The sequence below is a fragment of the Elgaria multicarinata genome, chromosome 5, assembly GCF_023053635.1.
Source record: "Elgaria multicarinata webbii isolate HBS135686 ecotype San Diego chromosome 5, rElgMul1.1.pri, whole genome shotgun sequence".
NCBI classification, from domain to species: domain Eukaryota; kingdom Metazoa; phylum Chordata; class Lepidosauria; order Squamata; family Anguidae; genus Elgaria; species Elgaria multicarinata.
The window spans coordinates 42,305,561-42,322,107 of NC_086175.1; the positions used below are offsets into that span (position 1 = coordinate 42,305,561).

The window sequence follows — 16,547 nt, forward strand, 5'->3', positions numbered from 1 at the left end:
GAAATGCGGTAGTATAGCTGCATGAAAGGACTGTGCCACTTCAAAGACTGAACCTTATTTCATCACCATGGAAACACAGTACACCTTTTGTAAAATAAAATGATGCCTTAACAACCTTTAAAAAGCCTTTGGAATTAATGTTTTCTATATTTTATGAAGACTCGTTTTTTAAAAAATCACTTTTGAGATTAAACCCAGAAAATGTAGCAAGTAACTTCAAAATGTCTTAAAACAAGTCTGATGAATGTGCAACTCAATTACTGAATTCAGTGTTGACAAAGTCAAGCTGGTACCCACTGGAAGGAATAATTTGAGCTATTTATTTTTGCATTTGAGGTGTGATAAATTAAGCTATCAGTCAAGAAAAAAATTTCACATCTCACTGTCAAGAGCTCCATCATCACATTTATAAGTAATGGCAAACAGATTCGTGTTGAAATAGTAAGCAACATGAAGAATATAGATCCATTATACAAAACTTATTGCAACCTTTTTGACCCAAGCAATTTGTAGGGTTTGGTTTTCTAACCTCTAAAGAGATTTTTTTTTTTAAGTGTTGAGTACAATTCATCAGGAAATGCACAAGCACCATTGAAATAAATTTCAACAAGGCTTGAGCATGAAAAAGTTTTGGTGGATTGCAATCCAATTCGTTGAGCATTCCCACTGGAATTCTTACTTGGACTGTTCAATTTTAAACTGTTCAAGTTTAAAATCACAATCCAAAGAGAAGAGTTGGGTTCACTTATTTCTCTCCAAGAAAATAAATACAATAAAAGTGTGTAAACGTAAAAGTAACACCATTTAAAATCAAAGAAAGCATCTGTTGTTGTTTTATATCCATAGTGAATGGTTTTCTGAGGATCTGCCACCATGCTAAGGCCAGCCGCGCACTTAATAAGATGCAAAATACATTAGACATTCATAGATGAAATCTACTACAGTTACATCAGAGGAGCTGGAGTCATTTTAAATGAAGTGATTATACATGTAGAGCTTAAGCCAGTCTTTAAGTGGTGGAGGTGGAGAAAAAACCTGCCTGTGGCTGTGGACAAACGGATGCCTTGCCAACTGATTCTCAAGTGTCTGCCACCAGCTTCTGTTAGACAGGATGTCAGAATAAAGGGGCAACTTCCTGATTTGGCTTCAAAATGACTTTGTTCCTGGCTGTTGGCAACTGAGCATGTTTTCAGCTGTGGCACATAAGCTAAGGAGTGTACATACTTGGATGTAAGCCTATTTAGCATCAGTGATGCCTACGGCTGGATGCCACAATCATCTAAATACTGAGTATTCCCATTGATGTCAATACAAGTGATTCAAAATAAATTATTGTGGCCTAAATATGTCTGTGTCTAAATATACATGTGGCCAGACTCTAAGATGATTGTGAGACTCCAATAACTGCAACACAGCGAAAATCTGTGAGAGCAGCCCTGCAGGCTCTTTCTAGCATCTTATTTGCCACGGTGACCAATCAGATGCCCTCAGGAAGCTCACAAGACTTCAGGATCTACCTAGCAACCAGTAGTCAGAGACATACCAATTCTGAACATGGCGGTTCATTTAACTATCATGGCTAAGAACCATTGACTCATCTTCCATGAATTTTGTTTATTCCCCCTTTAAAGCCACCCAATACTATTAGAGCTAAGCCAAAAGGATTTTTCATAATCTTGAGAAGATATCTCACGCATTTTCTTGCTTCTGTGATACAGAGCACTGTGTACAATGGCTATTGCTGACAGGAGTTAAAGAACTGCAAAGCCTACTAGGTGACAGGCCCTTTAACACGGGCAGTAATCAACTATAAAGGGTTGCTGAAACCCCAGCACAACATTGCATTAGATTTCAAAAGAATGAAAGAAAGCATCCGGCCATACATATAAAATTCTACCTGCTCATGAAGTCAAGAATTATTACAAAGAATAATGATATCAGCAATTTGTTTTACCCAAACTGTTCAAGTTACTCAAATCCTACACAATATATAAATGGGGAATTTTAAAAACACATTTCATCATGCTATACCAATCTCAAGGCCATTACCAAAGGATAAAGTCAATACTCCATCTTCACATGATACCTTTTTTTTATTACAATATCCAAAAAAAAACTGGGTATGCAAGTTTCTGGGATCAAGGTCTTTTTTTTTCCTTTCAATGTTCAGGAATGCCATCAAGACTATATTTAAAACCATAAGAAAGTTAAAAGTAAAGAAAAAGAAAATGCAATTTCTTCATATAACATTCCGTCTGTCTTATTACCAATCGCACCACCTTTTGTAAACCCTGATTTTTTTCTGTAATGCAAATATATATATATTATATATATTATATGTATGCATGTATGTGTTGGAAGCCCCGCCCACCCATAATTAGTTATGTTCATTAAACTTCTGTATTAGTGTCAATCAGCTACAGATACATATTACTTTAAGAATTAAATACATAACTGTTTAATTCAAACAAGCAGAAGGGCAAGAAGAGAAAGCATTATGTGGATGGCACATTTGGCTGTAGATTACCAAAACATTCAACCATTACAATTCAATGATTCTCTAAGTAATCAACTTTCAATGAAACATTTCTGTTGCAATTACATGTCGAAGTAAGCTAGATAGTTTTCTTTTACTACAATCTTACCGTAGTAGTTTAGGAAGTACTATTACAAAATGCTTAGTTAGTGTACTCTTCACCAAGAGTCAAAGGAGGCAATGTAATAGTTGAGTAGAGAGTGTAAAGAGTGCTTCTAGAAACTAGGAATTGCTGGAATATACTACTTGGTAAGCGAAATAGGTACAGAACTCACAGCCACAACTGTTATGTCTACTATATTTCACTTAGTTAGCTGCAGGTTCAGTGCATTCAAACTGTGCCCAGTCTCTTAACGATGAGTTCTGCCAGCGTTCCGCCAGCGTGAGCTATCTGAACAATTTAACACTGTTTTAAATTGAGGACTCCCCTCGTTTATGTGAACTAACTATGTAAACGTACACAGAAGAGAGGAGTTTAGAACCCAGGGAAGAAAGCGAGTGCTTGCAATGGCCACTTAAGTGAAATTTTCAACCTGAGGGGAATGTGAAACAACTAAATTTTTTAAAAAGACAAAGTAGAAAAAAAAGAGGGGGCAGGGCAAAGAGAATATATCCAACAGAGCAAATGCTTTAGGAAGAGTCCACTCTCTGTCGACTGTCTCAGACTGGTGTAGATTGCTCTGCATTCGAAAAGTGAATTCAGGACCTAAGGCTTGTAAGTTATAAGGGCCCCCAGCAGGCCTAGTCCATCTTCAACGTCACTGAAGTGCTTTGACAAGATATAACTTTTCCCCATGTTCACTGGTGAAGATAGGAGCCTTTTTGTAGTGTTCCACCAACTCATCCATAGTATTAAATCGACGCTGCCCAATGCAATAGACATTGTCCACCAGCTGCACCTTGAAATGTTTGTTCTTCCCTGATGCCTTTAGAGATACTGAAAAGTCACTGGGCTGTGAAGAGAAAGGAAAGGAAAATGTTTAAAGGAAATATACAAAAGTGTGATTTTAACTTAGCAAATTTGCTGTGCCCAAACTAGAGACCTACATGTGTCAAAAGAAAAACTTATGATGCATTGAAACATTACTGCATGCTCATATGCAGAAGGAGTGTAAGTATACCAGCACGATATTTAAATCCATGGCCACAAGAGGGCCTGTCTTGCTTTGTGGTGAAAAAGCACCTCTCTCACCTATAATTCACATGAAAATGTCTAACAGTTCATACAATTTTACAACAAGTCACAGAGCAAATAAATGCAATATCAAGTTATTTACATTTTTTTTAACATTTGTAAATCTGTTCAACTATCTGTAATTATTGTAATGCGTTTCTCTTATTCCATTATAAAACAGATATGCTGAAATTGCTTCAAGAATTAGTGCTTCAAATGCCTGATTTCCAACGCCACCACTCCTGTGTGCTATGTATAACCTTGTAAAGGGAAAAACCACTCAAATAAGAGCACTGTGCAGATATAATTTCTCTTGTTCCCCCCTCCCTTTAATTTAGGATATGCAGTGTTTCAGTCAGAAGCACTGAATCCATTTCTCATTTTTAGAAATTCCATATATGCATTTTTGGGCCCAATTTATTTTGTGTAGCCCAATTAAATATTCCCTCTGTCTATTCATTAAGGTCAATGCATGCGCTAGTTGTTTGAGGAAATAGAGGAAATAGGAAAGCTATTTTAAATTTTAATTTCTGAGTCAGTTATAGGTTGCCAAGAGTTTTTATTATAATTCTTCTTCTTCACCATCATCATCATCATCATCATCAACATCAAAGAACTGGATGACTAACATAGAAGATCCATCAATTACTCAGACTGCCTACTTGTGTAGGCTATTAAGAAGCACCTATCACTGTTAATTTCTCTATGGTGATTGTTCATGAACATGACTGCAGTTTTAATTTATACTTCCTATGAATTATCTCAACTCTTTTATCTCCACCTTCACAATGAGGCAGAGAGCTATATACAGCTCTTTGCTAAAAAGCAGTGACATCAAATTTACCAGCAATTATTTTGGATAACACTCCTTTCATGGGTGGAGCTTTTCACTACCCTATCCAGGCAATCTGGTAATTCCAGTAATTTAGACCCTCCGGTTGTAGCTGACTATTCCAGACACTTTGTCTTCCACATCCAACCCATTTCCCAAATTGTTAGGCAGCTTACACACTTCTGGCTCATTCTTACTGAAGTACACTAGGCACTACTGTCTAGAAGCAATGCAGAGAACAAGAAATGTAACACCAAATACCTATTAGTTACTAGTGTAATTCTAGACAAAAAAGGCACTAGAGGGATATTTACATCAGTTAGGAAGGAAATGGCTCAGAAACACCATCAAAAATGTATAGGCTTATCTTAATAACTAAAATGTTTGACATTGAAGCTCTGCCGTTTTCTGGCAACAAATTCTATTGTTAGAAAATCACTAAAGTTACAAAGGATTGATTATGGAAAGTGTATCTTAAGTATGGAAAACTGCATCATTGGCCACTAGAAAGTAATTTTGATATGACTGTAGATTAGATATACAGTCTATATAGGATTGTATGTATGTGATACAATTATGAATGAAATATAAACTTGTATTGAAATAAAAAGTGTCATTTGCAAAGATAGAATCTGAGAGCTGAATACTATGGCAAAGAACTAGTAACCACATCTTTCTATTGTTTCCCTTTCCTCTCTTAAGGTGCAATCTTTTGCATGTTTGGATGAAAAGAAGTCTTACATGTTTGCTGGGGATGCTAGGAGGTGCAGGACTTTGTTCTGTCTGAACATGCTTAGGATTGTGCCCTTAGTTCACTTATATTTCACCCATCCCTCAAGGAGCTTAGCTGATATATAGTATATGGTTCCCCACCTCCATTTTATCTTCATAACAATTCTGTGAGGGAAGACAGGCTGAGGGAGAGTGAGTTCTTAGAGGTAATTTTGGTTAGCTAGTTCATTACCAGTTTGGAGTGGGTTACATTAATTCTAACTGGATTTTCTCTGCTTTGCCCTTATTTCTTGCTCTGGGTTATAACGTGATATACTTCTCTCTTGCACTGTTAGTCTTTTTGAATAAAAGTACAGCTCGTCTTTATTGATATGTATAGCTAATGAAAGCTGGAGCCACAATAAATGCCTTAGTGTTTAAGATGCCAAAAGTTTTCTTGTTTTTTGCTACAACACTGCTGTTCCTCAGGAATCTCAATCACTGGCCATCTCCAGCTAAAGGAGGTGAAAGTCAGACTTCCACCAACTGGGAGAACAATGTCTTTTGGTAGTGGCTCCCAAAATTGTTGTAATTTTATTAGTATTGTATTTTTCTTTTAACTGTAACCTGCTTGGAGAACAATGGTTGAAAAGCAGGCCATACAGTGGTGAAATAAATGAATAAAACTGGCAATAACAGAATGTCAAACAGTAGGGCTGTGAAAAGTCTTCTCCTGCCACAAGAGTATCCTCTGTATACATCCCTATATTTTTGTGGTTTTATAGTGCATTTTATATTATGCTTTTATACTATTTGTTTTATATTTTGAATGGTTTTTATGGTTTTAATTGTTGTAAACCGCCCAGAGAGCTTTGGCTATTAGACGGTATAAAAATACAATAAATAAATAAATAAATATTGCTGACTGGGTATTAAACATCATTAGTACTCTCTCTTAGTACTGTAGTATTGCCAAATCCTTAGAACAGTTGATCTCATAAATAAAAGTCAGATTCATTATAGATAAACAAAACTAGAAGTCAGACAGACCTGCAGGAGGATCTATGTTAGTACGGCACTGTGTTTTCACAGAGCAGCGTTATGACAGCCACATCAGCAAAGTGACATGGAAAACAAAGTACAATGCCACAAGCTGCTTTCTATGCCAGCATCGGATAGTCACCCGAAAGGGAGGGGATGGGGTGGGGACTCAAAAGAGAGTGGAGCAGGGGATTCGCAACTGCTCCAGACCAATCACTTGCAAGGCAGACATAGAAAATCGAACAGAGGTGTGTTTTTTCCTGTTTCTTGGATGAAGTTCATGAACGTTTTCCATGTCTACAATTCACTACTTAAATTCACACGAAAAATAGACACATATATATCACTTTTCCTTCCGCCACATTACAAAGTGGACATTCTTTCATTGACTTTATACCTTGCAGGGGGTGGGGAAAGTAGAGAGAAGGCCTCTTTAGAGAGAAGCATCACCAGATACGAGGATCAGAAGAACTTGAAACAGCTGCTGCCAAATAATAGCAGCCTCCCACTCCCTTCCTCACTATGGGCCCATATTTTCAGTAACACCGGAAACATGAAGAAAACGTAAAAGTCATTGGGCTTATTTGTGCTCCCCTCCTTCAAATAGTCAATTAAATTAAAGCCTGAAAACTTAACACTGCCACCCTGTATACTATCTAGAGGTTAAATGCAGTCCAAAGTTATTCCCTGCTGTCTTTCCTGAACGTGTTCCAAGAGTGTTTATTTTTATATTTTGTTTCTGTTTGCCTTTTTCATTTCAGCTCTTGGCAGATATTTTTGCTCTTTTTCCCACTGGACATAGCTGCTACAGTTGGCTGGCTTGCACGCAATCTTTCCCATGCTTAGAGCTCTAGAACTGCACACAGTGCTCACAGGCTCTTTAACGGCACGTCTGAACTAGTTATTTGCCGCGGTTCAATGCCTACAATTGGCACCTTGAATACGTTGTCTGCACTGTAGTGCAGGGCTGATCTGCATCATCCACATTGACACAGCTAAGGAAATCTGTGTGACAGTACTGTTCAACGTTTAACTATTAAAAAACCCCGTTATATTCATTTGTAAAACCCTGCATATTCATAGGTTATGTTTTCCCTGCTTGATATAAATTGTGTGTGGATATAACAGAGTACAAATAATTGCCTTGTCCACTCCTACCTTATTGAAAGAGTGATGTGTCTGGGACTTTCCTCTCCTTGATTATACTTGTAACAACTGCACAAATTCAGTCTTACTAGATCAAATTGTGAGAAAAACCAGTACAAGAACAACAGCAACAGCAGCAGCAGATTAAAGGGAACAGTTTCAGACAGAGAAAGAAGAGTGGAAACAGTGTACATTTCTAATACAGAAGTAGTAAAAGTAGCAGTGAAGATATAAATACCCTGCAAGAAGATAAACCAATACAAAAAACAGGCAGGTTGATGAAGTGACAAGATAAACCTCCTTCCCCACCCCCACAAAAAAAGAAATCTTTATAAGGCTGACTGTTCTATAGGAAATGTTTTTTGCTAGAATTTTTATTTTCAGTTTGCTCCTTAGTCTGTCCTCTGTTCAAATTAGAACTCATCCTTGGGCATGTCTAGACAGGGCGAGATCCCAGGGATCTTCCTGGGATCGACCCTGTGCATCCACATGATGCACATGGGATCCCGGGAGCAGGGAGGGATGATCCCTCCCTTTCCCCAAGACATCACCCTACCCTTTAATCCCAACTTTTCCTGCGGTTTCGGGATCATCCCGAGACCACGGGACATGTGGCCGAGCATCCTGTTTTTGTCCCGGCTCCTCACGAGGAGCCGAGACCCAGGCATGGGGTGTGGAGCTCCTCAGGAGCTCCATGCAGCTATTGGGGGTGTGGGGAGCGGGACTAGTTTTTTTTTTAAAAAAAAAACAAACGACTTACCTTTGCGCTCAAGCGCTCATCTTCAAAACAAAACAAAAAATAAAATGGTGGGCACGATGTTCTCCTGGGACGTCGCATGTAGGCTGAGGGGGAGGATCTCACAATCATCATATCGCGAGATCATCCCCCTCCACCCCCCTCGTCTAGTCATGCCCCTTCTTTTTCATTCACAGTCTTTGGGATATGCATATGTGTCCTTAAACCTACTGTCTGCCCTCTCTCCTCTTGACTCAGCTCTGCCAATCCAGCACAATCCTTTTCCACGATCTGAACTCATGCATGGAAACCCATCTCCACTTATAAGCCTGTAAGGCGTCCTACTGGATCACATCAATAGTCCATATGCTGCTCAGCCTCCTGTCTTCCAAATTGACACAGGAAGTTATAATAGTACAAGATTACTGACAGAGCACTCTATTCCCCCTTCCCTACTCTCTAAGATTTCCCAAAAATTAGTTCCAAAAGCAGACCTGCAATGGCATATTCCGAAGGCTAATTTCTGAGCATGTTCAAGTCACCTTAGATTCAAAATAATCAGTAAAAATCCTATTTGAGAACAACAAAGAATTACAGTAGCAACATATTTTTAATATTAACTTATCCAATGCAATTTTATACAGAAGTGATGTTCTCTTCTCTCTCTCCCTTCCTCCTGCTACAGAATAAAACGGTACGTACATGTAGAAGTACTTGAACATTACAGATCAGATGCAACAAAATTCACAATCAGCAACCAAGCCCACATGTATACATTTTACATTTACAAACGTGGAAAAAGCTCATGCTTTCTCATCATCATCTTGCACCATAGGCTACCTTGGCTAGAGCTGTTAGGAGCTAGGCCAAAACCTCTGGAGAACCACAAGCTGCTGACCCCTGCACTAATCAATATACGCTTCAATTATTTCCTCATGTGGCAAGCAATGAATTGCACATTGAATATGGCATGCTCTGGTGCAGCCTTCCCCAGCTTGGCTTATGCATTGTCTAGCTTATGCAGGGCAATGCTTGATGGGAATGATGGTATTTGTAGTGCAACACACCAGGTTGAGAAACACAGCACTAACGCCATCGACTCAGTCAATATATTTTTTTTTAATGTTTATATAAATGAATGTTTAATTTCTCTTAGCAATGACAGCTTGAGGTTTTTTGGTCTCCCCCACCCCCCAGTAGAAGTGATTCTGGGTGAAGACCAGTGATCCTCCTGAGGCTGATAGACTCTAATTCCCATGAGCCCTAGCCAGCATGGCCAATGGCCAGGGATGACGGAAGTGAAAGTACAACAAGGGGTAGGGTAGAGGTTCCCCATAGTGAAGTAGAATAAAACCTTGTTTTTCCATATTCTTTGATAAAGAATACAGCTATAGCTTCATATTCTATCTCTGAGCAGTGAGAGATTCTTGGCTTACCAGTGTATACCATACCCTGACCTCCTATAATTAACTAACTAAACAAATAATATTGTATTTGCTTTTATATTTAGGGTAATTCATGAAACCTTTGCCCCATACAGCAAATGTCCCATACAGTTCAAAATGCATCTCAGTCTGGAAATGTGTTGAATATTTTCAGAATGATCATATGGGAAACCAAACTTTGCTTGTTCCTGCACTGGAACATGCAAGGGACATTATTAGTCAGCAAAGGAAACTGAGAATTCATGGTTAGTAATAAGGCTTTGCATGCAGTTTCTAAAACCCAGAAGTTACTTGAAAGCAGATTTGGGGACTTGGAACCACAACTGGCCGCCTGACAGTCTTCTGTGTCTAAAATTTCATAGGAAGGCTCGGTTGCCTAATAACTGAGTATTGACTTAGAACATTGCCAGAGACTAAAAAAGGAAGTAAAGTACTGAGGGTGACAAAGGCAACATTTTAATTGTATTATTGTTGTAGGTTATGTTTTCAGGATCTGGCGTAGAGCACAAAGTATGAGCAAGAGTCAATGATCCCCACCACAATCATGAGATCACCAGATGGCTTTAGCAAACTACTGTTTTCTCACCCCCATCTATAAAAGGGGAAGGTGATGTTATCTACCTCTCAGGGTTATTGTATGGGTTACTGAGAGCTTTGTGTGAGGCATTATGATTTATTTTTATGTTTTTAAATAGCCCATAAGTAATATTTGAGAATTATGCAGCATCTCAATATTACTATTACTATGTTGCATAATTCTGAAACAATTTTTATGGGGACATGTAAAAACGTAATTGTAAATCATGAACTTGAACTAATTACTTCAAGTAATTGGAAGTTTCCCATTGGAAAACTGTATGAATGAGTATGGTTTTATTGATGAAGTTAAAATATTATAAGAGGGCGGTATGCAGATCAGGGTTTTTCTTTGGTGGGATGTGTGGTTGTTTGTTTTTACAAAAAAGCCAGGTGACAAATTCTGGCTCAGTGCACAGAGCCAATTCCCTACTGAACCCCATGAGCTCCTAACTGGGTAAAAGGGCAATAAAGTGACAAATTTCACATACACAACATGAGGGCTGAGCTAGTAGTGACTGATCATGAAAGGACCTTGGGATCGTCGTGGATAGCTCACTAAAACACCATCACAGTGTGCAGGTGCTGTGAGGGATCGTCAGAAAAGGGATCGCAGTGAAAGCACATACAACGTTGTGAGCACACTTGGAATACTATATTCAGCTAACACCGTACCTCAAAGAGGATATATATGGTAGCGGTAGAAAAGGTACCAAAAAAGGCAACCAAACGATCAGATGGCTGGAACAACTCTTCTATAAGGAAAGGGTACAACGTCTGGAGCTATTTAGATTAGGAGAAAGGTGAGTAAGGTGGGACATGATAGAAGTGAGAGATTTTTCTCCTGCCTCATAATATTAGAACCTGGGGTCCCCCAATAAAGCTGAAAGGTGGGAAATTCGGAACAGAAGAAGGAAGGACTTCTGTATATGGTGTTTTGTTAAACTCTACAACTGGCTACTAAAAGATGTGACGTTGGCCACCAAAGTGGATGCCTTACAAACAAATTTATGGAGGATAAGACTATCAATGGCTATTAATTATGAAGGGTATATACTACCTTCCAGGATCAGAAACCACATGCCAGTTACTTGGGAAAACAGCAGCAAAGGGCTTTTACTTGTGGGCTCCCCATAGACATCCTGCTGGCTGCTGTGGGCAAAAGGAAGCTGGACTAAAATAGGCCTTTGATCTGATCCAGCTGCGCTGTTCTTATATTCTTATAGAAAGCACAATGAAGCAGAGAGAGAAATAGTTAGCATCTTTGCCAGCCATGGCGAAGTTATTTTGTTTTTTACTTGTAATTTTACTTGTTATTGTTGCTCTTCTAGCTGCACTAGAAGTGTTGCAGGGATGGGTGGTAGTGGCAGAAAGCCGTTCTGTTCTAGTGCAAATCACCCAGAGATCTACCAACAGATCCCAATCTACCTTCTACCATCCCTTTTATAGGAACCTGCAAGAAGAGAGGACTCCAGATAGATTTGCAGAAGCTTTAATTATGCTTTGGAATTGTAACTCTCACAAAATATTCTTACTGCTTTCTTTTTATTGGCACTGCACACTATGTTCCATCATCTGATTTGTTTTAAAATAAATAAATAAAGCAAGGAAGCACGAAGCAGGCACACATGAAAACGGAGATATAATTGTTAATCCTAGTGTGGGGGCATGGATTAAGAAGGGACAGCAAACTGCATGGAGTTGGGAGCATTTTGCCTCACTGTCCAAGCTGTGCAGAGCCCAGCCGTTGTCTGTTGCTGGCTATGATGGTCAAAACTGGTATCTTATTCATTCACTCCCTCTGAAGTGGAGTGTGAGCCTAGCAAATGTTTTCCCTAAGCCCCTTCTAAGTGCAGCTGGTCTTAATTTCATGCCCTGTGAACATACATTGGACCATTCAAACATACCAGGATGCACACAGCTATCCACCATAAGATGACTTTTAAACAAACACACACACACAATTTCTCACGGTGGGAGGGAATAAAAGTAGGTCAATGACTGTTTTAGTAAATCTGCTAGGAAAACAAACCAGTAAAAATAAAACACGTGCAAAAAAGCAACAATCATATCAAGCTGTTGGGTGTATAACTACAAAAAGCATTACCATTTGTATGTGTTATAGGGCTGCTTGCTTTGGCAAAGTACCTACTGACAGAAATTGTTAGGTGCCCGGGCATTGTGGTAAAGTGTATGGTTGCTATAGAAAAATTATTAAAACCACAGACCATCATAATACCACCATGTACAGACATCTCATATTTACCACCCACTGTCAGCACAATTCTGTACATGTTTTGTCAGAAGTTAAGTATTTAATGGGGCTTATTCCTAAGTAAGTGTGCATGAATTGCAACCCTGAGGTTTCTTTTTCTTTTCTTTTTAAAAATTTTATAGCCTGCTCTATATCACAAGGATCTCAGGGAGACCAAAGAAAACGACACCAAACTCCAATGGGCAAATTTTCCTTTTGCTAGGCTTGGCTTTGTAGCAAACGTAAGTTGCAGGCTGACAAGCTCAGCAAACAGTCAATACACACTTGATAAATGATACAAGAAATTAAATAGGTCTGCTTAGCACATGGGAGGATATCACTTGTTTATAACATATAACCCAAGCATCAGTCTGTAAGAAGGTAACTAGCAAAAATGAGAAAAGGTATTAAAAGAACTACTGGAATAAGCAAGAACATTTACAGATTTAAATCTAACTAAAAGACTTGATTTTTCACTCAGTGTTACTTAGGAGTAGTCCATTTTGTGGTGGAAGGTGTAAAGAGCCCTAGCGTGAAACCCACAGGAAGCGGCAAGAGAGAAAGGCCATCTAAGCAGAGTTGAAAGTTATTCAGCTGTAACCAATGACAGCTGCTGCTCCAATAAATTAATTCAGTCTTTAAGGTGCCACAGGTCTCTTTGGCTCCAATCCTATGTCCAGTACAATTTCAGGGCAATTACTCCATGTATGCATAAGACTGGATTCCTTGTCTTCTTGGCTACAAGAAACTAACATGGCTTTTCCTTTGGAAGCTTTTCAAAGTTTCTTATATGACAAAACCCAAAGCAAAGGAAGCAAATTTAATGAGTATGTAAATGCATATAAGAGGGAAACAGATTGAGAGAAGTATAATGTTTTGCTTTGGCAGAGCCTGTTCAGATTTTGAATGCATACTGCAACACTGGATTTTCATGTATAATGGAACAAATACAAATAATTAAAAAATACACCAAGAAAGTTCTTTCAATTAACAATTGAACTAAAAATCAAACCTTTCCTTTGTCATGAATGCAGGTGTCTCAGTATAGGTGAAACCTATTTTGTGAAGTAATTGCTAGGAAACCTAACAAATTTATAGATTCCAATCTGCAGAGAAATTTCATTTTTAAACTTAACAGAAATCCCACCCACTTCCAAAGAAGATTAGAGGTGTGAAATGGAATTGATCTAAAATTCCAGTGCTGTTCCCCTTTAAAGTGTACCCCACACATTAAGTTTTTGCTCTGTTTTTCTCTAAAGACAACAGCTTTTTCAGTAATGGATGAAGGGGATCCTACTCATATAACACACATACGAATATATTAGTTATAACCAATTTGCTCTCTTTCCTGTATGAGAAATGGTTGCTTTCTCTGCGATTTCACACCATTTCCACGATACACTGCAAAATCAAAAGCAAACACTTTGCAACATTTCACGTTCTGAAATAAGGGTCACTTACCGAAGATTCACTGTCTCTGACGAGGAAGTCCCCTTCCACTCCCCTTTCATTTAGAGCACATTCTGCCTGATGCCGAGTAACGTTCCCATAATACCATTCTCTTCCTGCAAACCGTCCTGTAGAAGAGGGCCCTGTGTAGCTTATTGGAGGTGGATGGGAAGTGTTAATGGTAGGGCCATCACTTACGATTACTACATAGTTTTTGGGAACAAGACCAATTTGCCCTCGGGAATTTTTACATTTCCACCATTCTGGGTCATTTTCAGGTTTCTCTATGACTTCCATGGTTTCACCTTTTTCAAAGTTGAGCTCTTCTTCTGTGACAGAACTGAATGGATACAACGTCTGAACAATGTGAAGTACTTTCATGGCCTGACCATTACTCATGGATGCTCCCTTCCTCAAACTTAGAAAACTCGGTGAATCAGCAGTTGCTTCTTCAACTTCCTCTACTACATAGTTTGAAGGAAACCAGCCAATTTGTCCATTGTAGCTCCCTCTCCACCAGCCATCGCTGCATTTTTCCATAACAATGACTCGAGATCCTTTCACAAGAGACAGTTCATCCTCTCTCTCTGCTACATAGGCAAATTTAACATATGCCGGGATGTTCAGATCATAAATCCGATCAGCACTGCTACCATTGGATGGGTATTCGGCATCCGTACTAGGGGTCGGTGAGGCATCTCTGGCACTTGTCTTTCGCTTTGTTTTACCCAAACCTGTTAAAATGAAGGGGAAAAAAGTAGAAATTTCAACTAAGCATTCAATAAAAAAAATAATCTAGCAAAAAACTGGGAAATATCCCAACTGCTTCTTAGAACTAACAACAAAAGAATTCAAACACACAAGACTACATGGCCTGGGACCACAATACCTGATGGAACACCTCTCCCAACATGCACCTACCCATACACTGCGCTCAGCATCCTCCTCCAGGTGCCTATTCCGAGGGAAGCTCAGAGGATGGCAACAAGAGAGAGGGCCTTTTCTGTGGTGGCCCCCCAATTGTGGAACAATCTCCCTGACAAGGCCCACCCGGCACCGACATTGTTACCTTTTCAGCACCAGATCAAGATTTTTCTCTTCTCCCAGGCATTTAGCAATATGTAATTAGCCTGGGTTTGTTTTTGCATGTTTTTATGGTTTTAAATTGTGTGTTTTCGTGATTTTAAATTTTTGTATATTGTTTTTAAGTGTTTTCATCCTATGTAAACCGCCCAGAGAGCCTCAGCTATGGGGCAGTATACAAATGTAAACAACAACAACAACAACAACAGAGCTATAACTCCAGAAAAAGCTGTCTGGGGCGGGGTGGTGGTGGGGGTGGAACCCTATAATATCTTAAATTTTTTAAGAAGTTTCTTTCAATCTCAGAAGGATAGCTATTAAATGAAGCTCTGATGTGCCTTTTCAGTGCATTTCTTTTCAAAGTCACAAGAGCCTTAACAAACACACAGAATTGTATGCAGCAAGGAAAAAGAAATACTATTTTTATAACCAGCCATGCTTTAGGTTGCAGTATGGGAATGTAATCCCTTAAAATGTAACTAGCCAATTTTACTTTAATTTTAGTTGCAGCGAGTGAAGTCGAGAAATAAAGCAACAAGTTAACGAAATATAAAGTTAGTGCTTTGCAAGTTCCATCTGGCTTCTCCTTGTCCTTCAATTTTGACACCACTGCATTATAATCTAATAAAAACTCATTTCTACGAAGAAATGGTGTACACACATCAGTTAGACTTATGCATCTTATAGGAAGTTTTGACTCTAAAGATATACCCACATGGGCACAGTTTACAAGGCCATTTTACAGGAGATGCATTCTGACATGTAGTAAACCTGTCAGAATATTGGCAACCTGCCAATATGTAATCAAGCTGTGAGATCTCAAATGCAGAGTAGTATGATCATCATACTACTTAGGGGATGGGCCATTGTTCAGGGGTAGAGCACATGCTTTGCATGAAAAAGGTCCCAGGTTAGATCTCAGTTATTTCCCCAGGAAGGCTGGGAAAAACTAGTGTGGTGTAGTGGTTAAAGTGTTGGACTGGGACTTGCGAGAATCAGGTTCTACTCCTCACTTGACCATGAAGCTCACTGGGTAACTTTGGTCCAGACACTGACTCTCAGTACTAGCCTGCCTAACAGGGCTGTTGTGAAGATAAAATGGAGAGGCAGAGGATTATGTACACCACCTTGGGCTCCTTGGAGGATAACTAACAAACAGTAAGCTAGACAGTCGAATGGTTTGGCTTGGTATAAGGCAGCATCCTACATTGTTACAGTTCTGGATTAGAGTCAGCACAGGGACATCTAGAACCTTTCATTCTGCTTGCACCTCTCATATTGCTTTTAGTAGTGCCTGATCTGCAGCAGCAAAAGATTCCAACAATTACTAAAAAAAACCAACCAACCTGGTACTAGTGCAACTTTCTGAAAGAAAACACTTAAAAATAGAATCCCAAGGTATATATTGCAACAGAATCCCAAGATATATACTAAACAGTGGGTACTATAAACCAGTAGTATAACCTCAATCATTTCACACAATATTATTCTCTCCAAATATTACTGTAATCAAATCCAAAACAGGAACAATGTCTCAGTACCCCACCCACAAACACACAATCCT

General features: G+C 39.0%; 1 protein-coding gene across 3 annotated transcripts in view; it reads right to left on the reverse strand.

The window, feature by feature from the left end:
- Positions 1–305: 305 nt before the first annotated feature.
- NCK2 (NCK adaptor protein 2) overlaps positions 306–16,547 on the reverse strand; it is a 74,547-nt gene continuing 58,305 nt past the window's right edge. For all 3 annotated transcript variants that reach the window (XM_063126217.1, XM_063126219.1, XM_063126218.1), the window contains 2 exons: positions 13,913–14,634; positions 306–3,489 (listed from right to left, as the gene is read on the reverse strand). In XM_063126217.1, coding sequence (XP_062982287.1) covers positions 3,295–3,489; positions 13,913–14,634 — 917 coding nt within the window. In that variant the 3' untranslated portion in view covers positions 306–3,294. The remainder of the gene's footprint in view (positions 3,490–13,912; positions 14,635–16,547) is intronic.